The sequence below is a fragment of the Molossus molossus genome, unplaced genomic scaffold (genome assembly GCF_014108415.1).
Source record: "Molossus molossus isolate mMolMol1 unplaced genomic scaffold, mMolMol1.p scaffold_m16_p_13, whole genome shotgun sequence".
In the NCBI taxonomy this organism is placed as follows: Eukaryota; Metazoa; Chordata; class Mammalia; order Chiroptera; family Molossidae; genus Molossus; species Molossus molossus.
Genome location: NW_023425348.1, coordinates 92,936,340 through 92,962,123, shown reverse-complemented (window position 1 = coordinate 92,962,123; position 25,784 = coordinate 92,936,340). Strand labels below are relative to the sequence as shown.

The 25,784-nt window shown below is 55.9% G+C and overlaps 3 protein-coding genes across 9 annotated transcripts; 2 read left to right on the top strand and 1 right to left on the bottom strand.

The window, feature by feature from the left end:
• Window positions 1–1,497: 1,497 nt before the first annotated feature.
• Window positions 1,498–4,917, bottom strand: GSTP1 (glutathione S-transferase pi 1). 5 transcript variants are annotated; one of them, XM_036259908.1, is made up of 7 exons: window positions 4,842–4,917; window positions 4,578–4,700; window positions 4,293–4,399; window positions 4,099–4,186; window positions 3,209–3,312; window positions 2,998–3,105; window positions 1,498–2,246 (listed from the first exon to the last, which is right to left on the bottom strand). In XM_036259908.1, coding segments are annotated over exons 1-7 (672 nt in total). In that variant the 5' UTR covers window positions 4,843–4,917; the 3' UTR covers window positions 1,498–2,105. The 5 variants fall into 5 exon arrangements, with proteins under 5 accessions (XP_036115801.1, XP_036115799.1, XP_036115800.1 ...); XM_036259906.1 differs by lacking the exon at window positions 1,498–2,246 and adding an exon at window positions 2,598–2,841; XM_036259907.1 differs by lacking the exon at window positions 1,498–2,246 and adding an exon at window positions 2,598–2,841 and having other exon boundaries at window positions 4,593–4,700.
• A 7,900-nt stretch (window positions 4,918–12,817) lies between these two features.
• On the top strand, window positions 12,818–16,493 carry CABP2 (calcium binding protein 2). Its single transcript, XM_036259492.1, has 6 exons — window positions 12,818–12,951; window positions 14,058–14,088; window positions 14,823–14,957; window positions 15,430–15,539; window positions 15,654–15,801; window positions 16,393–16,493. Exons 1-6 carry the CDS (start codon window positions 12,895–12,897, stop codon window positions 16,416–16,418), a joined length of 507 nt encoding a protein of 168 aa, XP_036115385.1. The 5' UTR covers window positions 12,818–12,894; the 3' UTR covers window positions 16,419–16,493.
• A 6,832-nt stretch (window positions 16,494–23,325) lies between these two features.
• CDK2AP2 (cyclin dependent kinase 2 associated protein 2) lies at window positions 23,326–25,254 on the top strand. 3 transcript variants are annotated; one of them, XM_036258730.1, is made up of 4 exons: window positions 23,326–23,832; window positions 24,139–24,239; window positions 24,328–24,460; window positions 24,779–25,254. In XM_036258730.1, exons 1-4 carry the CDS (start codon window positions 23,751–23,753, stop codon window positions 24,844–24,846), a joined length of 384 nt encoding a protein of 127 aa, XP_036114623.1. In that variant the 5' UTR covers window positions 23,326–23,750; the 3' UTR covers window positions 24,847–25,254. The 3 variants fall into 3 exon arrangements, with proteins under 3 accessions (XP_036114623.1, XP_036114626.1, XP_036114624.1); XM_036258733.1 differs by lacking the exon at window positions 23,326–23,832 and adding an exon at window positions 23,839–23,955; XM_036258731.1 differs by lacking the exon at window positions 23,326–23,832 and adding an exon at window positions 23,839–23,974.
• Window positions 25,255–25,784: the final 530 nt, after the last annotated feature.

Here is a 25,784-nt window from a genome sequence, read left to right as displayed (position 1 = left end):
GGTGGTGGCTGGGCTGCAGGCGTCAGAAGGGCTCCCTGGGGCTGGAGACTCTCAAGGTGACTTTGTGCCAGCTTTGGTGGGAGGCCTCAGGTCCTCACCACCTGAGCCTCTCCACAGGGCCGCTGAGTGTCCTCGACAGGGCAGCGGGCTCCCCAGCACTGAGGGGAGGGAGCGGCAAGCCGCAGGCCCTTCTGTGACCCAGTCTCGGACGCCGGGCACCACTACCTCCGCGACACCTGTGAGTTAGCAGCCACTCTGTCCAGCTGCGCCCAGTGGGGTGGAACTTAGGTTCCACATTTTGAGGTGAAAATTGTCAAAAGATCTGTGAACATATTTTGAAACTATCATGGTCTCTTCCCACAGAAGTCACAGAAACTCATCTCCAAAAGGGCTGCATGTACAGCGGGCTCACAGGAGCAGCCAGGGAAGGGCAGAGTGGGGCTGGTTTCTCAGGGACTAGAATCAGGGACCTGCACACACACACACACACACACACACAACACAAGCACACACTGACACACACTCACACACACACACACATGCTCTCACACACACCAACACACACTCACACACACACTGTCACATGCTCACACACACAAGCACACACTGTCACACACACAAACACACATGGTCACACCCATACAAACACATGCACACTCTCACACTTCTCTGTACATGGGCTACACTCTCAGCTACAACCAACCCCACAGTCTGTCTGAACTCACATCCTCACAGCCTTGTGCACAGAAAGAAAAGCCCGAATCTCGAGGGCGCTCCTGGCGCCGGGCCCGCGGCTGCTGTCTGGACGGGTCGGGAGGACTGATGGACCCCGCCGCGCTCATGGGCTCACCCCTTGGGCCCAGGGCTCGTGAGTGGCTGGGCTGGGGTCCCACGAGTCGGGAGGACAGGGCCTTCCCAGCAGGAGACGATGGGGTCCGGTAGGGTTGCCAGGCTGGAGCTGAGTGGCCATCCCAGACTGCACTCTGCCTTGGCAGGGTTTATGAGCCAAAGTCGCAGTGTCCCTATTTTTGGAATAACAGGAAAAAACATCTGCTTCAAACTCTCAAAATGGTAACTTTCCACAGGTGTGGCCTAATCAGCGGGTCTGTCTGAAGACTGAGCCCGAATCTCTGAGAGGCCCCTTCTCATGGTTGAACCACTTTTGAGCCAGAAGCGGAATCTCGGGCGCAGCAGATGAGTGGGCCAAAGGTCTCTGTTTTGTTCTGTCCCCTGGGTGCCGCTCTTAGGATCAAGGCTCGTGAGAATAAGCTGCAGGGGCCACAAACGCAGCTCAGGCCTGCGGGACGCCGGCTGCACCCGGAGCCTGTCCCTCCGCGGGCTCAAAGGCTGCCCTACCCCGTCCAAAGTCTTCCGAGAAGGTTTGGAGCTCAAGTGTGGTTTCATTGCCAAAAACACATCCAGACAAACTGGGGGTAGCTGTCTGCCGGGTCTGTGAGGAGCCTCAGGGCACACGCTCACCCCAACTTCATCCTCAGTGTTTGCAGAGCTGGGGACAGCAGGCCAGGGCTTGGCTGTGACCTGTGCTCTGGCTTCTCACATTCCCTGTGGCTTTAAGTTTATTTCAATCAGGATATTTAACATTTAACTAACATTAACATTGTAAATAACCTCTTCAATGACCACTTTGTCCAGAGCACATTCGAGAGCATTTCCCGGGCTTTTGGGAGAGAAACGAGGCTTGGCAGGCAGGGTACAAGTTCCAGCTCTGACTTCAGCTTTCTCATCTGTAACACGAGATCAAGACCTGCAAGTGCCTGGCCCCGAGGAGGTGCTCAGTAAACAGTGTGGCGCTTTGTGATGTCAGAGAGGATCGGTCACTTGTCCAAGGCTGCACAGCTGGGGAAGGACAGGCAGGGGTCCCGACCGCCAGGCCCAGGTCCAGGACCAGAGCAGGGAAGAGAGTCTCAGGTAGCTCACCAGGGGCACTGAGGGTTGGGAGTTGGGGGGAGGCAGCCACAGCCTTTCAGGAGGGAGAGGTGGACTGGGCATGGGCACTGGGTGGGGCACCCCGCCTGGGGCTGACAGAGGTTCGCTGAAGCGGAGGGAGACCTTGTCCTTCCACTTGATCCCCAAGGGGAGGCTGACTAGAGCTCCAAATCTGCCTTCAGCCACACACCTGCTGGCCACCTGCTACACGGCCTGGGTGACCGTGGGTGACACACCAGCGCGGACAACGTGAGAGCCCATGTGAAACACCCAAGCGTGTGGGTCGCTCCCCAGTGTACCTGTGTGCACAGAAGACGGGGCTCATCACACAGACAGCAGGGTCTGTCCAGTACAGCCACAGCCACCCTGCTCTCAGATTGGGGGTCCCCCGTCACTGTAATCCGGGTGCCTCCGGCGTGGTTAGCTCCCTCTTGCAGGAAGTCTTCCGGATGCACCCCTGTGGTGTGGAGTCATTTTCCTCTCTGGACTCGAACTCCTCTGTCTCCTAGCAGCTTCGGGCCTAGAGCCATTCAGGGCCCAGCCTCCCAGCCACCAGCTGGGCCCTCCCTGTCCCTGAGGCAACCTGGGAAGGGACAGGGGGTCCCCTGTGCCCACCTGGTCCCTCATTGACCACAACACAACTTTCCTCCCACTGTGTTTATTGGTTCCCAAGGGCAACCCCTTTCCTGGGGCTGCCGAGTGGGCTCATATCTTTCGGGCTCCAAAGACGGGGCGGTTCACGTGCTCGGGGGAGACCAGGAAGGCCTTGAGCTTGGGCCGGGCGCTGAGGCGGGCCACGTAGGCCGAGAGCAGGGGGAGGGAGTCCAGGCAGCCGGGGGCCAGGACCTGGTGGTTCAGCAGCAAGTCCAGCAGGCTGTAGTCGGCGAAGGAGATCTGTGGGGCAGGGGCCGGGGTCTTGAGCAGGGTCAGGGGTGATGGGTGCTGGGGCCAGAACTCTGGCTGCTCCAAAGAAGCAGTCATGGCCCTGCTCTGGGCTTCTGTTTGCCCACCTGAGAAATGGACCCACAATGGGCCAGACCCCGCACTCACCTGGTCACCCACGATGAAGGCCTGGCCCCCCTGGTTCTGGGCCAACAGGGTCTCAAAAGGCTTCAGGTGCCCAGGCAGCTCCTCAACATATTGGGCCTTGTCCTTCTCCTGCGAACGGGGGCGATCCCAGTGGCGGATTGTAGTGTGCCTGGGCCGATGACCTCCCCGCCCCCGGGCCTGGCCCTGAGCACCAGCCTCGGCCCCCACGCACATAGTTGTGGCGGATGAGGTGACCACAGAGCCTTCGGAGGTCCTCCACACCGTCGTTCACCATGTCCACCAGAGCTGCCTCCCGCTGGTCTTTGCCGTAGAGCCCTGGGTCAGAGGCCGGGTCCGAGGCCGGGTCCGCTGTGTCTGCGCGCGCACCCTGCTGCGCCCCTCCCCCAAGGGCCCGCAGGCCTCAGGCCTGGGCAACCAGGTCCGCTCTGCTCAGCTCTGCCTGCTTCCAGCTTCCCGAGTCCGCCACATCCCTGGTGCCTGGGACTCAGTTTCCTGCCCAAATGGCCCCAAGCATCCTCCCCGAAGCCTGAGGTGACAGGCTGCAGAAGGTCTCTGTCCTCACCCTGGGTCCTGCAGAAGTTAGGGTCCCACTGCTCCTCACCCCCTTCCCTAGCAGCCACGTCCTCCTGGGACTGGGAGCTTTTCCGCACCACCACCCCCAGGCTGGCTGAAGAGGCAGCCACCTCCCTGAGCCACATTCCTGCCGTCCTTGAAAGGCCACAGGCCTGCCCCTGCACCCATGGATCTCCAGATTCAGAAAGGCCAGAGCAGGAAGAAATGGGCAGGAGGTCCACTTGGAAGCCCCTGGCCAAGCCCGCAGGGACCGCTAGCCTGCCACGCACACACGTGGGGCTGGCGGCGTCTCTGAGCTGGGCACAGTGACCCCATCTGGCGCTGCCTGGCTAGGGGCTAGCCTGAGCTGTGTGGCCCCTGCCCGGGTGGACTGGCCACCCCATCCCCGTAACCCAGAGCCCTCCTGACTAGTCCTGCCCCTTCCCCCAGGGCCCTCAGCCGGGCAGGGCCCTAGTGGCTTTGTGTGCAGCCAGGCGCCTCGAAATCCTGCTGGGACCGGCAGGTACTTTCCTGGATCTCAGCACTCACCGAGGGAGCGGCCCAGATGGCGCAAGATGGCATTGGACTGGTACAGGGTCAGGTCTCCATCCTGGAACTTGGGGAGCTGCCCATACAGCTGGAAAGATGGCACAGCTTGGCGAGGGACGCTGAGCTCAGGGATCCCCTACCTTAGTTTTGTCCCCCAAGGCTCAGTCCCTGCCCCGTCGGGCATCAGCACTCACACAGGAGGCCTTAAGGGGGCCCTGCAGCCAGGCGTCCTTGGTCACCACCTCCTCCTTCCAGTCCTGGCCCTGGTCAGCCAGCAGCATGCGCATGGCCTCGCAGCGCCCTGGGGACAGCAGACGGGAGTGAGGACGGAACAGAAACCCCAAACCTGCAGCCGTCGGGGAGCGGGTGGACCTCAGAAGGAGAATGGAGACCAGGCCCCAAGAGTGCCTTTGAGAGGGGGACACCCCGCCCCTCCGTGCCCCAGGGAAGACAGGAATAGCGGCAGAAGCCAGTCCCACCCCAGCCCCCGAGACCAGGGAGCAGCCTGAGTGTCTGGCCTGTGCCCATCGGTGCCCTTTGTCTTCCCCGAGGAGCAGGTGGCACACCTCGGGCAGGGAAGTAGACGATGGTGTAGGGTGGCACTAGGAGACACAGACCGACAGGGCAATGCAGGACTGCCCCCTGGACTGCAGGGCCCAGCGGCTGGCAGCCAGAGCCTCAGAGCCCTGGAGAGAGGGTGGCTTAGCCAGGGCCTGCCCCCACCCGGTCCGGCCCCTACTCACTGGCCGCGATGAAGGGCAAGTGCGCAGGAAGGAGAAAGGAGCCCAGAGGCCTTATATTTACCGTCCTGCTCCAAACCCTCAATCCTCCCTGTCTCGCCCCAGGAATGTGCCAAGTCACTCCGCTTGGTCCCGGGCGAGGCTGGGTGTGGTGGGGACAGGGCCGGACAGGCTTACTTGCTCCTCTGCAAGGGTGTTCCCTGCCCGCAGGGCAGCGGCTGCACCAGGGCCCTCACCCAGGCACTACCCTCCCTCCCTGCCGCACCCAAACACACGTAACCCTCCTCAGGACCCACAGGGCCAGGATGAGTACCCTGCTCACTGCTGGGTCCCCAGCACCAGCACACAGTAGGTGCCTAATAAAAGCTTGTTGCATTGCTGGCTGGTGTGGCTCAGTGCTTGAGTTTCGACCCATGCACCGGTTCGATTCCCAATCAAAGCACATGCCCGGATTGCAGGCCCGATCCCCAGTGGGGGGCAGCCAGTCGATGTTCTCTCTCATCAATGTTTCTCTCTCTCTCTCTCTCTCCCTTTTTCTTCCTCTCTCTCTCTCTCTAACATCAATAAAGAAAAAAAAATTTTAAGCTTGTTGCATGAATTTCAGTACTTACCCAGTTACACATCAACTGTCCATGATAATAATAGTAGCAAACCCTTAAGGGCTGAGGACTGTGTTGAGAACTTTACAAATATGACAACTGTAAGCTTGATACTGTTCTGATCCTGTTTTGTTTTGTTTTTTTTAATCCTCACCCAAGGACATTTTTTCATTTTTTGTTCCGATAGAGTGGGAGGGAGAGAGAGAAACATCGACGTGAAAGGGACACATCGAGTGGTTGGTACCCACACAACCCAACCAGGGCTGGGGACAAACTGCAACTGAGGTACGTGCCCTTAGTGAGAACTGAACCCGGGTCTCTCTGAACAGCAGGCCGACACTCCAACTGCTGAGCCAAACCGGCCAGGCTGATCCTTGTTTTATAGAGGGGGAAACTGAAACAGAGAAGTTAAGTGACTTTCCCAAGGTCACACAGCTAGTACCCAGGATTTAAACCCGGGTCTGACCAGCTTCAGAGGCCTCCCTTTGAGCCCTCACCCCTTCTCCTGCAAGGTCTACCCCCTCCACACCATGTCCACGTGCTCTGTACTCTTCAAATGTGGGCTGGACCTGGGAATATGGGTGGATGGAAAGACAGAAAGACTGGAGTGAGCAGGACCTCCTGAGACAGCACAGGCACTTGGGAAAAATACCGGGTGGCCAGGAAGCCAAGACTAGGCAGCCAGGAGGAAGGCGGGACAAGCTGGCCTCAAAAATGTCAAGACCTCTCCACTCCCTGCTCAGAAACGCAGAAGTAGCTGATTTTACCTCCCTCCCTCTAACAGCCTGCTTCCTTGCAGGTGTTGGAACTACCGACCCTAACGTGCATGATCAAGGCTTGACAGCTCCCTGAGCTCCCTGACCTTCCTGGCAGCGGGGGGGCACACCTCCGTCTCGCCCTGCAGGTGCGAACGTAGTTACCAGGCAACGCAGCAGGAAAACGAAGTCGCAAGATCCTGAAATGGAAGAATTTGCAAAACGCCTGCCTTTCCACGCAAGCCCGTCCTGTCCCCAGTTTACAAAAGCAGCCAAGCAGAGTCCGCCTCGGCCAGTTCGGAGAACCCGCCTTTCCTCTGGGCTGCCTCCCTTGTGCTCAAGCATGAACTTAATAAAATCTGCCTGGAAGTGTCTCTGGGGTTTCCTCTCAATTTCTGTCTTGGAGAACCCAAGAACCCCAATGCCGGTAACGCTCCTGGACCTGGGCGGGGGGGGGGCTGTGTCCTTCCAAGCAGAACCCAGTGCCCGTGTCCCTGCAGGCCCAGCAGGCTCCTGAACCCAGTTCTCCTCCATGCCCCGAGCCGAGGTGGGGACGTGGGGGTGGTTATCAGAGGGTGTGGTGGGCTTCCTTGGGAACCGAGTCCTGACAGAGCTGAACGTCGGCCTGGTTTTCCTGTCAGAGCTGCAAGGAGAGGAAGGGATCCTTCCCAGGGGCATAAGGCCCCACCCAGAGCGTGGGGAAAGTCCGTGCCTACTTGCCGGCATCCCTTAGCTCCGTTTGAGCTCTCCAGCTGCCTGGCACTGGGAGTGGGTGGGGGAGGGCGCCAGAGCTGAGTTCTATCCGATCCACATCTGGAGGAACATCTGCCCAGCACTTAGCAGCTTACAAAGAGCTTTCATATAAATGGTCTCGTTTCATCTCCACAATACCCTGGGAGGGAGGGAGTCTTATTCCCATTTTACAGATGAGGACACCAAGGCTCAGAGAGGGTCATTCACCTGCTCCTGCCTGGAGTATGGATGCCCTTCCTCTGTGCACAATCACCACAGACCTTAGAAAATGGGAGACCCCCTGCCACCCAGGGGGCCAGCCCCCTGGAGTTCACACCCTCCAGCCATCACGCTCAGGGCCCCTGGGCGGCTGTCACCCAGGACAGCTTGGTACTATGCTGTAGTGTTCCAGGTGGCTGCTTTTACCTGCGGTCCTCTGGCTCCACGGGCCCAACCTGTGGTCTAGCTCCGCGGCCACCCTGGGGCCTCCTGCTCTGGGGCCCAGGTGCACAGATTTCCCCGCCCACTGGGCCAGCACCTCCCTGTGTCCAAGTCCCACCTCCACTTCATGTACATGTCAGCATCTGTCTTTGGTGGGGTTTTAAATATGTATAAATAAACAGCTTTATTGCTACATAAAATTCACCCTTATAAAGCGTACGTTCTGGCCCTGGCCAGTTTGGCTCAGCAGTTAGAGCATCAGCCTGTGGTCCAGAGAGACCCAGGTTCGGTTCCCGCTAAGGGCACGTACCTCGGTTGCAGTTTGTCCCCGGCCCTGGTTGGGTCTTGTGGGTGGCGACCACTCGATGTGTCCCTTTCACGTCGATGTTTCTCTCTCTCTCTCTCTTCCCCTCCCACTCTATCTGAACAAAATATGGAAAAGTGTCCTGGGGTGAGGATAAAATAATAATAATAAAGCGTACGTTCTGTAGTTTTTAGTACATTCGGTGTGCAACCATCTAAGTCCAGAACGTTTTCGTCCTCCCAAAAGAAACCCCACACCCACAGCAGCCGTTCCTCGTTCCCTGTCCCCCACCCCTTGGCAACCACTAATCTGTTGTCGCTATGGATTTGCTTGTTCTGGACATTTTAAATCATACACTGTGTGGTCTGTTGTGTTTGGCTGCTTTCACCATGTGTTCTCAAGCTTCCTCTACATCGTGGTGTATGTCAGTACGTCATTGCTTTCCACGGCTGAACAGTATTTCATTGTGTGGATATGCACATTTCCTTTCTTTTTTTTTTTTTAATCCTCACCCGAGGACATTTTTGCATTTATCTTCAGATAGAGCAGGAGGGAGAGAAGGAGGAAGAGAGAGAGAGAAACATCGATGTGAGGGAGACACATCGACTGGTTACCACCCACACAACCCCAACCGGGGCTGGAGACAAACTGCAACCGAAGTACATGCCCTTAGCGGGAACCGAACAGGGGACTCTCTGGTCTGCAGGCCGACGCTCCAACCGCTGAGCCAAACCGGCCAGGGCAATACGCACATTTTCTTACCCAGTCGTGGTCGATGGACATTTGAGCTGGTCCACTTTTTAGCTACATGAATAATGCTGTTACGTACATCAGCGTACACGTTTTGTGGGAACTGACGTTTCAATTCCCTTGGCATACACCGAGGAGTGGACTCTCTGGGTCACAGGACAACTCGTTCTGCGGAACTGCCACACTCTTCCGAAGGAGCTGCCCCATCGTAAACCCGACGGCAGCATGTGAAGGGTCCCAACTCCACGTCCTCACCGACAACTGTGGTCTTTCACTTCCGCCAGCCCAGCGAGTAGGCAGTGGTGTCTCAACACGGCTCTGTGCACAGTGCGTACCAGGTGCCAGACAGGGTTTGGCTTGTGGGGAGCGGGGTGGAGGAGCCATCATCGCTGCCGTCAGAGGAAGCTGTTCTGAGTGGGGGGCTGGACAGACGCAAGTCTTCATTCGCACGTTGGTTACCACGTACCACGTAGTGTGTGGGCTAGACATCATGGGAGACACCAAAACAGGTAAGATCTTCTTACCCATCTCCACCCTGATGGACTCTTTTAATAAGAACTATAAGACCTTCGCCAGCAGTACATCTGTCTTTACGTCCATCAACACATCCATCTAGTCAATCATCTGACAGCCAGACATTTGACCATCAGAACATCCACCTGTCACTTTGGTGGGTGTTGCTCAGGGGTTGGAGCATTGGTCTGTGCACCAAAGGAGTGCAGGTTCCATTTCCAGTCAAGGGCATGTACCTGGGTTGCAGGTTCAACCCCCGGCCCCGGTTGAGGTGTGTGTGGAAGGCAACCAACTGATGTGACTCTCTCACACTGATGTTTGTCTCTCTCTCTCTCTCCCTCTCCTTCCCTCCCTTCCACTCTCTCTAAAAACCAAAGGGGAAAAATATGTCCTAGGGTGAGGATTAACAGCAACAACAAAATCCACCTATCCATTTATCTACCCATTCATCCAACTACCAACCAAATCAACCCACCTATCCATTCTTTTTTTTTTTTTACCTATTCAACCACCCAACCAACATTATCTATGTAATCATGCATCTATCCATCTACCAAGCATTTAACTACTAGCCCATCAAATCATCTACCCATCCTTCCATTTAGTCAGTCACCCACCTGTCCATCTATCCATCCAACTTCCCATCTACCTTCCAACTATCCAATCACCTGTCCATCCTTCCATCCATCTATTGAATCATCCATCCTTCTAACTACCAACCATTCAAACACCAATCCATCAAATCATCCAACCATCCTTCCATCCACCTGTATGTCAATCACTAATCCACCTGGACATCCTGGACACTGAAGCTGGGACCTCAGCTTGGCTAAGTCGGGATGGGCAAACCAAGGGCACCAAGGGGAATGCCCTAAGATGCTGTTCATTGAACTCAAGCCAGGAAGGATTTTCAAGCCAGGTTTTCTTCACCTAGACTCTAAGGCTTTGGTCCTTGATTGAAAACGCTTCTGCCCACTGTACCCTGACCAGTCATAGCCCCCACTCCTTTGGCTTATATTTTGGGACACCCATTTCTCACCACTTCTCACCTTCTTAGGTGGTTATTTGGACATGAGGTCATTTATTACATGTAGCATCCACCATTTTTTGAGCCCTACCTATGTGTCAGGAACCTACAAGATCCTTTAGCATTTAATATTCACAAAGGTACCACGACGCAGATATTAGGTCAACTCCCCATTTTCTGGATAAGGAGACTGAGGCTCAGAGACATGAAATACCTTGCCTGGGTCACACAGCAAGCTCATCGGCAGCCCTTTCTAGACCTTGCAGGAAATGGGAACGTTCCTACCTCTGGGAGGCAGTGCACTCCTGGCCCTGGGGGGAGACGTGACCGGGGTGCAGAGGCGCTGAAGGACGCTGAAGGCTGAGCCTTCAAATGGCCAACATGAATGGTCGTGATGAGCCCTTCCCACCCTTGACCACCTGGCCGGCGTCCACTTGCTCTCAACCCTGGCCTTTTCTCAGATCCTCAGACCCACTCAGGGCTGTGTGGCAACTGTTCCCTCTGCCTTCGTGGTCACCTGTCCCTCCACTCGGTCACTCCCACCTCCCTCTGGTCTTGGCTCACATGTCATGTCACTTCCACAGGCCCCAAGTGACAGCAAGGTTCCCCTCTCCTCCCTCTCGACAGCCTGTGGGCCTTCCCCGCACTGACCCCTCCACAGCCACTGGGTTTGCTGAGTGTGCGTCTCCCGCCAGGTGGAAGGTTCCAGAATGCAGGGACTGGGTTCCAGCACCCAGGAGGGCACATACCGCAGGTGTTCCACAAATGTTTGCTAAAGATTCAGCCCCTCTGAAATGTTCTCCATCCTCGTGCCCCCCATGCCCTCTCCAGGGGCTACTGAGCCCGGCCTCCCCCGAGGGCCTCTGTTCGACATATCCTGCCGACTGCGGCACCTGGACACCCGCCACCGCAGTCCAGCCCAAGCCCAGGTTCCACGTGGATGGGCGGTGCCGAGGATGTTGCCCCTCCCCTCCTCGCCTCCATGAAGCCTCCCAAGCACTTGGAGGTGGTCTGTTGGCCCTTGTCTGAGCCCCTGAGAGCAGGCCCTTGGGCAGAGGAGGTCTGCCGTGTGGCCCGGCAGCTTGCCTGGGTCTGGTTCTCGGCCGGCCTCGGGTGTTTGCAGAGGGAACACATGAATGGGTGGCACGCGTAGCGAGGGGCCAGAGCCAGAGCTCAGGTGGCAGGCCTCTGGCAGGATCTGGTTCCCTCGGACAAAAGCTGGGGGGTGGGCAGGTAAATAAATAATGAGGGGCCTGGAGCAGGGCTGGACAGCACAGCTGACCTCATTCTGGGAGGTGAGGAGCAGGCAGCCGGTGGTAAGTGGTCTGGAGACCTAATAAGGGGGCACCAGAGGCCAGCGGGGGGCTGCCTGGTTTACCCCCATCCTTTTGCCTGAAGCAGGAGGTTGGAGGTCAGCAGAAGGAGGGGAGCCGGGGAAGCACAGAGGTACCTGTGGGGGGGGTCTGGGGGGGGCCTGTCTTTCCACAATCCAGGAGCCAGGCTGTGAGGGGGAGGGGGAGAACAGAAGAACAAGGATGGACAGACAGAAAGACCAGCGTGAGAAAGAGCCCTCACAGCAGAGGGAGGGGCGTGAGGGAGAGGTGGGCCTGAGCGGTCAGAGATCCACAGACACCGCTGGACAAATGGCAGCAGGGGTGGGGGTGGAGAGAGGGACTGCAGGTGAGACAGACAGACAGAGTCCACGGAGCCAAGGGGCAGAGAGCAGGACAGACACGGAGGAGCGCCGGGAGCCAGAGAGGCTGGACAACTGGGGTCTGCGCAGCATGACGGGTGGTGGGGGCAGGGTGGGGGAAGAAGCTGTATGAGGGCATGAGGAGCTAGGAGAGATATGGGACTTGGGGGCCTGGGGCCCTCTCAGCCCTGGAGCAAGGAACAGGGAGGAGAGAAGCAGGAACCCACAGCTGCCCACTAAATACCCCTCCCACAGGACCAGGGAGACCGCAGTGGGGCGGTGCCCCTCGGCCAGCCAGAGGGGCCAAGCCCTCGTCTCCATGGCCCTTCCTCAGAGCCCAGAAAGTGACAGTCTCCCCACGGGGGTCCCTAAGCCCTCTGAGGACACTGCAGGGCCCAGCCAGGCCCCTGCCAGCCCAGCGGTCACCAGGCGGAAGCTACTTCTGCGAGAGCTTGAGGCCCAGGTGCAGGCGGCCTATGGGCAGGTACGTGGGCAGGGGTGTGGATTGGCCCCAAGTGCGAGGACCGTGGTGAACAGAGGGGATCCCACACCCCAGCGGGGGCCCTGCAGGGCAGACCTAGGGCTGAGCCTGGGGAGGGAAGCCTGGACGTGCATGTTGATTGAGGGGTCAGTGGGTCAGCTGCTCCGGAGGGGGCTGGTATCCCTCCCACCTCTGTCCTTACTGAGCCCTCCCACAGGCCCATGGCACCCAGTCAGCTCCCTTCAGCTCTTCATCAGGGGGCGGGTCCAGGCAGAGGTGCCAAGGGCAGGCAGGCGGGCAGGTGCTCTGAGGTGAGAGCCATTCAGACAGGAGAGATGCCCCAGACTGCCCTGGCACAATGGGCAACCTGGTTTTCTCCTCCCAGGTCCATGCCCTGCTTCTGAAGAAATTAAATCTCTCCTGATTGGGAGAGATTAGGGGTGGAGGTTGGGGGGGATTCTGGAGGGGTATCTGGAAGACCCTCGGGAATGAACACAGGGATGCTGAGCATTCCAGGGGGCACTGGGGCCCGAGTGGTCCCCCTCACCAGCAAAGATGCTCAGAGATAATCCTGGATTAGGATCCAAGCCCCCGGGCCCAGGGCTCCCCGCCTGCCCACACGCCTGAGATCTTCCCCACAAAACCCTTGGAAAATCCCCTGCCGGGATCCCAGACTCACTGGGAGCATCTGGGGGCTGGCGAGAGCCCACAGCATCCGCTGAGGCCCAGCTCTGGGTGGCCCCGGGGACTCCAGGCCCGGCATGGTTCAGGGGCCCATGGGAAACTGTACCAAGCGGCCCCGACATCGGGGGCCTAAGGTAGGAGGGCTAAGGGGGAGAAGCTCAGGCCAGGAGCCTGGCTGGACCTTGGAAGGGTCAGGAGGGTGGGCGGGGCCCTGTGTGAGGAGTCCGGCAGGGGTCAGAGGTGGGCACAGCCGGGGGATGGAGAGATTGGTTCCCACTGGGCCTCCCCCCCAGCTCAAGTCCCCCAGTTGCCCATCCGGCTACCTGACCCTGCTCTCTGCTAGTCAGTCTTGACTTGGGGACACAGCTTAAGCTCAAGGTCTCGCTCTGCCACTGGCTTTCTTGCCCTTGGCCAAGTCCTTTGCTATTTCCGGGCCTCGATTTGCCCAGCTGAACAGTAAGCAGGGGAGCCTTCCAGCCTAGAGTGTTAGAGGTGAGGTGCCAGGTGCCAAAGACAGGACAGGCTGATGAGGAGGGGTGCAGAGCTGCCCCAGCTCATGGTCGGCTCTGCTGCAGGACAGCTGGCAGGGGCCCGGCTTCCCCCCCGGGGGCTCCCTCCGCAGCCCCGAGGAGCAGGGGCGCCCCGGGCTGGGCGTCCAGGGCTACTCGGTGCTCAGCAGCCTGGTGGGGCCTGCCTGCATCTTCCTGCGGCCCAGCATCGCTGCCACCCAGCTTGTATGTACGGCACCTGCCCGACCGCCCACCGCCTGCTGCCCTTGTTCTCTCGCTTCGCCTCTTCCTAGTGGGAGAGGACCGAGTCGGGGGGCGGAGGCACAGAGCCAGGGGGTGGGGGCAGAGAGAGACCCAGAGAAATGTCAGAGACAGCCACCAGCGATGGGCAGGGAGGTGGCAGGGAGGTGGCAGTGCCCCTCGGAGACAGACAGTGACATGGAGGCCCCCAAGCCTGGGGTCTGCCCAACCCCAGACCCACCTCTGGCAGATGGGGCTCCGTGCCCTAGAAGAGGGTGGCGAGGGTGGAAAGGCCCTGGGAAAGGCCGGGCAGATGGCAGGGAAGAGGGGAACCCAAGACCTCCAGGCCAGTCAGCAGGGATGGGTGGGAGGAGCCGGGCCTGAGCGGGTCAGACTCGGGCCCTGTGCATACATGTGAGGAGTCGAGTGGGGAGCACAAAGAACAAGAAGCGAGGGGTCCCGGGGATTCCTAACCCCTCTGTGCCCCTCAGGACCGGGAGCTGCGGCCGGAGGAGATCGAAGGTAAAGGCTCTGGGGAAGAACTAGGGTGCTGGGAGGGTGGGCGTGGGCAGTGCACACGGGGAAGGGGGTGTTGCAGGGGCCTCAGCGGTCTCCAGGGGGAACTAGGAACAAGAAAAAGGCTGCAGGAGACCTGTTCGAGGAAACCGGGGACAAGACTAAGCAGGGACAGGTTGACAAAACCCCCAGCTGTCAGTTGCCTGGTCTTGTTTGCCAGGTGGGTCATGGGCCCGTTATATGTTTGTTCATCCACTGCCAACTTCCTGAGTGCCCACGGTGTGCCTAGCCCTGCGCTGAGCTCTGGGAAACATGGCCAGCTGGACAGGCATGGCCTGTGTCCTCTGCAGACAGATGTCAATAAATCAACAAGTACAAATGGTGCTCAGTGCTTTCAACTACAAACCAAATGGGCCGGAGGGCTCTGAATTTAGAGGGAAGACTTCCTTGAGTAGGTGACATAAGGGCCAAAGAGGAAGGGAGAGTGTTCCAGAATGTGAGCTCCATGAGGCTATGGATTTCCTTCCTTCCTTCCTTTCTTCATTGTCATACAATAAGTGTTCCTTAACTATTTGCTGAAAAAAATGAATTATAGGAATAGCATGTGCGAAGGTCCTGAGGCAGCAAAGAGAAACTGATTTTTAGGAGGGACTGCTTGGACCAAGGAGAAAAGAATGAGTTGATCCAAGCTGGGATCCAGGGAGACGTTGGGGAAGGACTGACCCTGCCCTGCTCGGCAGAGCTGCAGGTCGCCTTCCAGGAGTTTGATCGAGATCGCGACGGCTACATCGGCTACCGGGAGCTGGGCGCCTGCATGCGGACGCTGGGCTACATGCCCACTGAGATGGAGCTCATCGAGATTTCACAGCAAATCAGTATGTGCCTCAGACCCACCCCGTCCCCTGTTCTCAGAGGCCAGGGCTTGGGCAGCTGGACAGCCCGGGCACAGAGATGCCTGCACCAGTTTGCCCCCAGAGCCCAGACCTTGGTCATTCTCAAGGCCAGGGCTCTGCTTCCAGAGAATCTCAGCACCCTTATGATGTGAGCAGGGCAAGGACCATTAGTTCCATTTTTCAGTTGAGGCAATTGAGTATCTGAAAGGTGAAGTGACTTGCCTAAGGTCACACAGCCAGATCGTTGGATCCAGGACTTGAACCCAACCAAACTCTTCTGGAAAATTAAGGAAAGTCATCAAAAAGTACAGATGACCCAGCCTGTGGGGCCCAGCGGGAGGGAAGGGAACATTTAGTGGGGAGAGGCCAGAAGGGGAGGGCAGAGGGCTGAGTAGGGCCAGGGCTGGGCAGGAGTCTCTGATGGCCCAGGGTCTCTGAGGCACGTGACCCCCAGGTGGCGGGAAGGTGGACTTTGAAGACTTTGTGGAGCTGATGGGCCCCAAGCTGCTGGCTGAGACGGCAGACATGATCGGCGTCAGGGAGCTGCGGGATGCCTTCCGAGAGGTGCGGCCACCGGGGCTGGAGGGCGGGCGGGGGGCTGTGTGTCTGCTGTGAGTGAGGGGCTGAGTGAATGAACGACTCATCGGTGACCCAACGCCATGACCAACGCTGCCGCAGTTTGACACCAATGGGGACGGCTGCATCAGCTTGGGTGAGCTCCGGGCAGCCCTCAAGGTCCTGCTGGGGGAGCGTCTCACTCAGCGGGAGGTGGACGAGATCCTTCACGACATCGACCTCAACGGGGACGGCCTGGTCGACTTTGAAGGTACGGCCTGCCACCCCACAGCCTGGAAGGTTTTCAACAGATAAAGAACAATAAAGGCAGCGTTATCACTGTGTGCCAGGCCCTGGGCTAAGCACGCCGAGTCCTCTCCCAGTGAATCATCACAGGAACCCAGGAGGAAGGCACTATTATCATCCCCATGAGCAGAAGAAGTCAGTTCTTAGGGAAGTGCAGGTGCTCAGGAAAGGGAAGTCGATGCAGCCAAGGTTTGAATTCGGGCAGCCTGATCTAGAACCTGGCTCTTCCTCGACACTGTATTCCCACAGAGGGAAAACAAGGATTAAATAATCAAGGGAAGCCAAGAAAAATCAGTATGCAGAAATTCTCCAAAATTGTTCCTGAGCTTCCTACCAGCCAATGCAAAGAGAAAAATAGTTCAGTTACAAAATGTTTTCTCTCCACAAGACAAAGCCCCTCTTCTTAGCCTAGAGACCTATTACCTATCAGATCCAGGAGAGCCCCTCGCAGGCCCTGCCCTTGACCACAGCTCCCTCACACCTCAAGGCCGGTACATTGGCCTCACCCCTGGGGGGGTCCAGAGAGCAGACCCCAAACTTGGCTTTGTTCTGGCAGAGTTTGTGCGAATGATGTCTCGCTGAGCCTGCATGGAAGCTGGAGGCAGCAGAGAGGACTTGAGACCACAACCACTGGCCACGAGTGTGTCCTGGAAGCCCAGTGCCTCCAGCTGGGACCCTGTCTCTCTCCCCCACGCCCCCTTCCTGTGTGTGATGCCCTTGCCTGCCCTCACCTACCCCCACTCCTCCACCAAGCTCCTTGCCCAGCTCTGTTCCTCTGACAATAAAGTACCTTCCGATCTGGGGAGATGGCTTTCACTTCACTTCCTCACCCTGGAGGACCCAGTATTTGGTCCCCAAAAGTTAAGTCCTGGGCCACAAACCCTCTCAATGGTGAGTTCTGGGTGAGCAGGGATCCTGGGCCCTTCCACAGAAAGTGTCCGGAAAGGCCACCCTGGCCGCAGAGCTGGCCGTGCCTGGCCCCTCATCCGGCGACGCCAGATCCAGCCCCAGAGAGGGTGCAGCGAGCGTGCGAGGGCTTTCCCAACCCCGATCTCATGCACTCCTGCAGGGGTGCTGCTCAGAGCCTTCGAGAAGAACTTCACTCTCGGTTGGGAAGAGTGACTTCGCTGTGGGCTCTGGCTGTCGGTCCCTTCAGGATGCAGCTCAGCTGACGCCGCGTGGCGGGCGCCGGGATGAGTATAGCTCTGCCCCCTCCTGGCGGGCTGCGCCTCAAACCCCCCTCGGTGAGCCAGGCTGCCCAGGCCCCCCTGCCACCTGCTTTCCGGCCTCTTGCATTCCTAACTTCACCTCGCTGTCTGCTTCCTGGGGGACCCGAGTGACATGTCTGCTCGCCCGGCTCTGCCCTGGTCGTCACAGCCCCATTTTCCAGACTGAGGGAACCGAGAGGCCCAGCCCAAGCGCCCTGCTAGGGGTCCCGCCGCCCTCTCTCCCTTCCGGTCCTCGGAGCACACGCTGCGGATTATTCTCTCTAAAGTATCACTTGCGTTTTGGGACACTCCTGTTCAGGAACTGGCCTCACGATCCCCATGGTCCTCAGATGAACGCTGGCCCCTTGGCCAGGTGCGAGGGTGTCGGGGGGACAGGGGACTTGCACCGTCACATACCACTGGGGTGAGCGGAGCTTGCACTCAGGCCTGCGGACTCTGAAATCAGTGCCAGTGACAGAGGGTGTCTCGGGGTCAGAGCGGACCCAGGCCTGGCCTCAGCCTCCTCTGCCCCAGCAAAGGCTCGGTGTGCAGGGCACAGCCGGACTGGCCGGGAAGGGGGGGGGCTGTCAGCCCCGGCCGGTCCTCACCAACAGGGTGGCCTCGGGACCGAGCAGGCGGGCAGCCACCAGTACCCTGCCCAGCCTGGAGCCTGGACCGAGATGTCAAGACCGGCTGCGGCAACTTCAACACCGCTCTCCTGGAAGATCCCAATTCATCTTCAACCCTCATTTAGGTGATCTCGCCTGCCAGCCAGCCTGGCAGGCCTGGGGGGCGGGGAGAGTCGCCCCAGGCCAGGAGCTTCACTGGGTGCCATGGCCCATCCTCCTTCCCATCACCCTTCACTAGCTGGCACAGATGGCACTGCTGCCTGAGAGTGTCCTCTTTGCAGGGGTTGGAGGGTACATGCCAGGGGAAGACCAGAACTCCACTCAGAGTTAGCCTCCCACCGCCCTTTGGCCCCCAGCCTGGGAGGCTCCGTGGTTGGGGGTTGAGGGAGTCACTGGGATGGACTTAATTACCTGCAGTGTGTCTGCTGGAACCAGGCATGCCCACAGCTCCACCAGGTCTCACACATGCCCTCTTACCCCCAAAAGGCTGCTAGCCCAGAAGGTCTCAACAGGTCAGAGCTGGAGCAGGACCAGGGCCAGGAAGGAGCAGCAGGCAGGGGAGTTTGCTGAGCTGAGGGCCGCTTCCCGCCTCAGAGGTACACCTGCCCGTCAGAGCAGGCCAGAGCCGGATCGTGTGACTTTCCGAGAGAAGCCGCACATTCAGGTGTGTACACTAAGTCCACCTCAAATAATTTGAGTATAATATACAGTCAGTAAGGCGTATACATCTTGAGTACAGCTCAATGAACTTTTACCTTTGTATGCACCCAGGTAACCATCACCCAGCTCAAGATACTAAATCCACTTATTTTAGAACAATTCTTGGTTTACAGACTCATTTTGAGGATAATATAGTGAGTTCCCATATACCCCACACCCAGCTTCTCCTATGTATTAGACCAGGTTCTCCAGAGAAACAGAGGTTGTGTGTGTGTGTGTAAAGATATTTATTGTAAGTAATTGGGTCAGGTGATCCTGGGGGCTGAGCAGTCCCCAGACCTTCAGCCAGCAAGCTGGAGGCTCAGGAGAGCCACGGCGTAGTTCCAGTCCGCGCCCGAAAGCCTGAGCACCAGCAAAGTGGATGGTGTAAGTTCCATCAGGAGAACACTGATGTCCCAGCTCAGCAGTGAGGCAGGCCAAGTTCCCTCTTATCAAGACTCTGTTCTATTTAGGTCTTCAACTGATTGCACGAGGCTCACCACATCGGAAAGGGGAATCTGCTTTACTTAGTTCACTGATTCAACGAATGTTAATCTCATCCAGAAACACTCTCATACACACACACCCAGAATCACGTTTGACCACATGTCTGGGAACCCCATGATCCTGTCAAGTTGACACATAAAATTAACTATCACACTACTACTAACATCTTACATTGGAACGGCACATTTGCCACAGTCAATGAACTTGTACTGATCCATTATTATTAACTGAAGTCCACATTTTATGCAGGTTGCATCAGTTTTCTCTGGATTGTCCTGTTGCTGTTCCAGAATGCCATCCGTGACCCACATTTCATTAGGTTTCATGTCTCCTTAGGCTCTTCCTGGGGTGTGTGTGTGTGTGTGTGTGTGTGTGTGTGTGTGTGAGATCGTAACAGTGTTGAGGAGAACCGGTCAGGTATTTTATACAATGTCTCTAAACTGGGATTTGTTTGATGTTTTCTTCATGATTAGTGCTCATCCATCACATCAAGGGTGCATACTATCAACATGACATCACTACTGATGTTGACCTTGGTCAGCTGGTTAGAGGCCGTGTTTATCAGATTTCTATACTAAAAAAAATTACTCTTTTTTCTCTCTTTATATACTGTGCTCTTTGGAAGGAAGCCACCAACTTACAGCCCACTTTAAGGGCAGAGTATTGATGTGAATTACTTGGAATTCTTCCATATGGGAAATTGGTCTTTTCTCCCTCACTTATTCATTGATTTTATTTAATCAATCATGTATTTCTATCCCTATGGGCTCATACTTTAAGTTATAATCCAATACTTTAAGTTATAATCCAATACTATTTTATTTCTTCTGTTGTTCATACTTTAAGTTATAATCCAATACTATTTTATTTCTTCTGTTGTTCAAGTGGTCCCAGCTTTGGCCATTGGACACTCTCTCAGTGGGCTCCTCTCTCTTTGACACACCCCAATCATTGTAGGTTTTCTTTTTTTTCTCTGTTTGTTTTGTATTTTTTATCAAAAAAATTTTTTTTTCTTTATTAATTTTAGAGAGAGAGAAGGTGAGAGGGAGAGAGAGATAGAAATGTCAATGACAGAGAACATCAATTGGCTGCCTCCTACATGCCCCCCACTGGGGATTTGGCCTATAACCCAGGTATGTGTCCTGACCGGGAATCAAACTGGTGACCACTTGGTGCATGGGTTGATACTCAACCACTGAGCCACATTGGTCAGACTGTTTTTTTTTTGTTTGTTTGCTTGTTTTTTATCCTCACCCGAGGACATTTTTCTATTTTTTTGTTCAAATAGAGTGGGAGGGAGAGAGAGAGAGAGAAATACCGATATGAAAGGGACACATCGAGTGGCTGCCACCTGCATGACCCATCCAGGGCCGGGGACAAACTGCAACCGAGGTATGCGCCCTTAGTGGGAACCGAACTCGGGTCTCTCTGGACCACAGGCCGATGCTCTAACCACTGAGCCAAACCGGCCAGGGCAGTCAGACAGTTTTTAATTTTTTAAATTTATTGGAGTGACATTGGTTAATGAAATTATATAGGTTTCAGGTATACAGTTCTGTAATATATCATCTGTATTTGTACTGTGTGTTCACCACTCCAAGCCAAGTCTCCTTTGGGGTTTTGTTTTCTTCCCAGCATTTTATTACTTTCTGCCTTACAAAATGCTCCAGGATCATGTTGTATATTTTTTGCCCAGTTCTAGAATCAGCCATTTCTTCAAGGAACTCGGGTTCATTTTATTAGAGAATGGTGTTAGAAACCAAGATCTGGAAGCTAGATTGCTTCTAAGCCTCTCAGCTGAGACAGTGAGGAAGTATGTGTGTACAGTAACTTGTGTATACATACATTTATAAATGTTTCTGTATGTAACCAATTGTATCTATATTAAGCTAAACATGAGTTCATATTGATGCCTCTGATTCCAATCTATTACCACGGTGCATCATTCTAGCCTCCGCCCTTGGTTTAGCTGTAACTTCTCATTCCAACAGTGAGAAATCATCCATCTTACATCTACTTAATCTTCCCTTCTAGAGTACGTGTGCAGTGGTTTGAGTTGTTGACCCACACCCCCACGGGAAACCACTGCACCTACTAGAGTACAGTGATACGTGCAGGTCCTTTCACCGTTATTCCTACAGACTCCACTCATTTCCAGACTAGCACCTTATCCCCCTACCCCTTCACAAAGGCTGTTTCATACATCTGCAATACAGCTAGATTCTTTTGTCATATTCTGCATCCCATCCTGGGATCCCCAACCGCTTAAATGATTTTTTTGAATTTACACACATTAAAGTTTACTCTTTGACAAATGCTTACTGTATTGATTTCACTGTTACAGTCTCATACAGAATAGTTTCACTGCCCTAACAAAAGTCACCTATACTTCACCTACTCAATTCTACCCCTCAGCACCCTTGGCAACCAGTAACTTACTTTCTGTATAAGTTTGCCTTTTCCAGAATGTCATACAATAGGAATCACACAGTATGTGCCCTTTTCCAACTAGTTTCTTTCATTTAGCAATATGCCTATATTTGTCATTTTGTGGCTAGATAGATGATTTCCCGTTATTGCCGAATAATGGTCCATTGTAGGAATATATCACAGTCTGTTCATCTATTGAATGTCACCTCCTCTGGGAACACTATGTTGTCACCAGGCAGGCCCCTTCCTCTAAGTTCCAGTGCACCCTGTCCCAGTCTCCACATTGTCTTACTGCACTGTATGCCTTTGCCTCCCAGTATCTTCCTTGAAACTAGGGAACTCCTTGAGGACAGAGGTCATGGCCATTCATTTCCATATCAGTGTCTTACAGAGGTGGGGGACGTCCAGACTACAGGCCATACAAGGCCCTCGAAGTCAATACCAGCTAACATCACATGCCTCATCAAATTAGCCTGACCAAATATAGCAGGATAATTTTTAAGTTGATAATTTTGGATGGCCTGGTATTATAAATACTCAAATGGCCCTTGCAAGAAAAAAGGTTCCCCACAAGGTCTGGGATAGAGGACAGAGTCAGAAAAATGCTTGTTGGATGAGTGAATGAATGTTCTGGAGATGAAAAGAATCTACAGACTTGGGGGCATAAAGGGCACACAAGGACAGAGATTTTAGGGACAAGAAGCCTGGGAGAAAGAGTTAGTGTTTGGAGGAGAGTGTAAGATCTAGGGTAGAGGCCCAGCCGGTATATCTCAGTGGCTGAGCACCGACCCATGCACCAAGAGGTCACCAGTTTGATTCCCAGTCGGGCACGTGCCCAGGTTGTGGGTCAAATCCCCAGTGGGGAGCATGCAGGAGGCAGCCAGTCGATGTTCTCTCTCATCGATGTTTCTCTCTCTCCTTCTCCCTTCCTCTCTCTCTCAAATCAATCAATCAACCAATCAATAAAAAGGATCTAGGGTAAACATTTGATGGGAGGGGTCTGGGTGGAGAAATGGAAAGATTTGTAGGCACTGGGGTGGGACAGAAACAAGAATGAAACAATAAGCACTTTATAAATAAGCATTTAATCCATACAACAAGCCTATGAGATAGTTATTAGCATCTCCATTTTTACAGATGGAGAAACTGAGGCGTATTGAGGTAAGCAACTTGCCCAAGGGAAAATTGCTAGTGGAGGTGGAATGAGATTTGAACTATAATTCTGACTCCAGTCGGTGCTTTTTTTTTTTTTTTTGGTAATCTTCACCAGAGGATATTTTTTCCATTGATTTTTAGAGAGAATGGGAAGAAGGGAAGGAGGATGAGAGAGAGGAAGAGAGAAACATTGATGTGAGAGACACTTCGATTAGTTGCCTCTTGCACGACCCCAACGGGGTCTGGGGATCCAACCTGCAACCCAGGTACCTGCCCTTAACCGGGAACTGAACCCACGACCCCCCGTTGCGTGGGGCCCACGCTCTAACCACTGAGCCTCACCGGCCAGGGCTGGTGCTCTTTTTTGATACAAGGCCTGGCATGCAGTAAGTATTTAACAAAGATTAGCTATTCCTACTGCTGTTATTTATGTGGCACAGGAGTGGGGGGCCTTGCAGGAGCAGGTTGAGGGGTCTTTGAGGTCGCCCTTGGGCCTAACACTAGCCAAGACCCCAGGGGGAGGCAATTCAGAGGAAGAGGTGCGATGGTGGCGTCGGTGAGAGACCCATTTCCATGGGAACAAACGAACGCTTTAGGAGAGGGCGCATGCGCGGATCGTGAACAGGTTGTTGAACCGGCGAAAGGTGACGTAAAAGCGCACGGGGTGAGACGCAGGGCTCGGAACGTCAAAGCCCTGCGTCCTCCGGCGTCGGGGCGGAGGAAAGGCGCGCTCTGTGGCGGCGGCGGCGACAGCAACCCCAGCAGGACCAAGGCCACAGCAACCCCGGCTAGAACGAGATCGGGCAACGCGCAGCTGACGTGCGAAGCAACGCGACTTTGGCGGGGAGGCCGTGCCCGCGCCTGAGAAGACTCTCAGTGCGAAGCGCGGCGGACCAGACCCAGGTCCTGGCTTCCGAGGCCCCGCCTCTCGAGTCGTGGGACTAATCGGTTTGAGAGCGCGCGGTCCGGAGCCGCGAACTCTCCAATTGTGGAGGGCGTCGGCCACCGCCCAATCCGAAGCAGACAGGTGCGAGGTCCGGAAAGCAGAAACCAATCAGCAGTGGTTGCGGCCTGTTGGGGCCGGGCTCGGCCAATGAGGAGGTCCGAATGACATCTTTGCGCACCAATCGGGAGTGAGAGAGCGTTTGTGCCCGTCCGCCCTTCCGGCCTGAGCTCTATTTACTAGGGGCGTGCAGCCCGCCTGCCAATCAGAGCGCAGCTGAGTGGCCAGGCAGCCAACCCCGGAGGAGCGGCCGGCCGACGTCCGCCGCACCCAGGAGTTGGGGATGTCCTACAAACCCATCGCCCCCGCCCCCAGCAGCACCCCGGGCTCCAGCACCCCTGGGCCCGGCACCCCAGTCCCTACAGGTGAGGATCCAGCTCCATCCCTGCTCGCCTGCCCGGGCAGTCGAGGTTTCGAAAAGAAGACGGCCTGAGTTCTGCAGTACTGGGCCTGCCGCCTACACTCTCTGAGCCTCAGTTTGCTGGCCTGTAAAGTGGGCGTGGTCACGTAAGGGTCTGGTGGGGTTCAGGGGGAGGGGTTCGTCCCTGAAGTTAAGCAGCTTGGAATGAAGCATCCCTCTGGACGGAATCGGGCGAGTCCGGTCAGGGCTTGGAGTGCTGGGAGGAGATGTCCCTGCCTTGCGCTGACCTCTTAACTCACACATGTTGCAGCCGGAAGTGTCCCATCGCCGTCGGGCTCGGTGCCGGGAGCCGCTGCCCCTTTCAGACCACTGTTTAACGACTTTGGACCGCCCTCCATGGGCTATGTGCAGGTGAGTGGGGCCGAGAGATTGCCTGTGGTTGGAGACTGGAGGCCCCCCCCAGGGCCTGAGCTCACTGCTCTGTTCTCTTTTAACATAGGCAATGAAGCCACCCGGCGCCCAGGGCTCGCAGAGCACCTACACGGACTTGCTGTCGGTCATAGAGGAGATGGGCAAAGAGATCCGGCCCACCTATGCTGGCAGCAAGAGCGCCATGGAGCGCCTGAAGAGAGGTGAGTGCGGCCAGGCCCCCAACCCCACCCAGAAAGGAAGGACCACCTGAGCCTAGCTAGGGCCAGGATTACTATCCATAGGTGTGTTGAATTGAAATTTAGTCGGTTTCCAGGGAAGGACCAGAGAATTTATATTTCAACAGGGTCAATTTGAGGATTAGCTAAACCTCTAATCTCACCTAGCCCTTCATCATATTATGGTTAAAAGGAAAGGAAGTGGGGAGGGATGGGTTTTCCTCTGGAGCGCGTGGGTGGGACTGGAGGGTCGCTGTGACCCTGTGTGTTACTTCCCCACCCCCACCCCCATCCCCACCCCAGGCATCATCCATGCCCGGGCCCTAGTCAGAGAGTGCCTGGCAGAGACAGAGCGGAACGCCCGCACGTAACAGGAAGCATCTCCGCCTCCGAGTCTGGACCTTTCCCGGCCACTGCAGGGCACCTGCTTCTCCCTGGCCTTCACCCTGAGTTGCACTTCCTGTCCTGTGTCCCTTGGTGGGTGCCCTCCAGGAACCAGGGGTGGCTCTCACTCCAGTCAGCAGCACTAACTTGAGACCCCTGGAACACTTAGCAGCGAGGTCACTGTGAGTCCCACTCATGAGCTGCCATCGGTGTTGATCCAACTGGAGCTTTCTTCTTTCTGTGGCTCCCACCACTCAGCAATTACCCAGGACTTCGCACCACTTTGTCCCAGATCCTTCTCCCCCAGCAGGGCCTCAGAAGGCCTGTCACCTCCCTGCCTTGTCTCCTGGGCCATAGCCTCTCTTTTCTCAGTGTGTCTTTTGCTAAACTTGCCCTTTTTGTATAAATAAAAGATAATTTGGAGTTGTTCTCTCAGCTCTTAGTCTTTCTGAGTCTGGTACTTCTGCTAAACTGGGGTGGGCTGGAAAGAAAGGGAAAAAGAAGACTCAGAGTGGTGCAGTGGCCGACTGAGCCTGGCCCCACCTGCTCAGTCGACAGCCTCCTGCTCTCCATTGACCTTGGGAGGGACCCTGCCCCTGTCTGCCCTCAGTCTTCCCAGCTTTAAGTAGTGGAAAGAGCGCCAGTAGCTGAGAGCCTCGCCTTGCTTCACGTGGCGCCGCCAGGGGGCAGTGCAGGGCCTTGGCCTCCACAGCTGGAGGGCAGTGTCACTAGCCAAGGCCTAGAGGGTTCTACCTCTGGATTAGCTGTGATGCCTGGCAAGGTGGAAATGCCAGTTCGCTTAAGCCACGCCCTCATGCCTTACTACGCTAACAGTCAGCTGAACCAGCCCTCAGAGGCTGAATACGCCCCATCTCTGACTCCTCAGAGAGGAGGCACTGCTGCTTCCTTCCCCCCAGCACCTGCG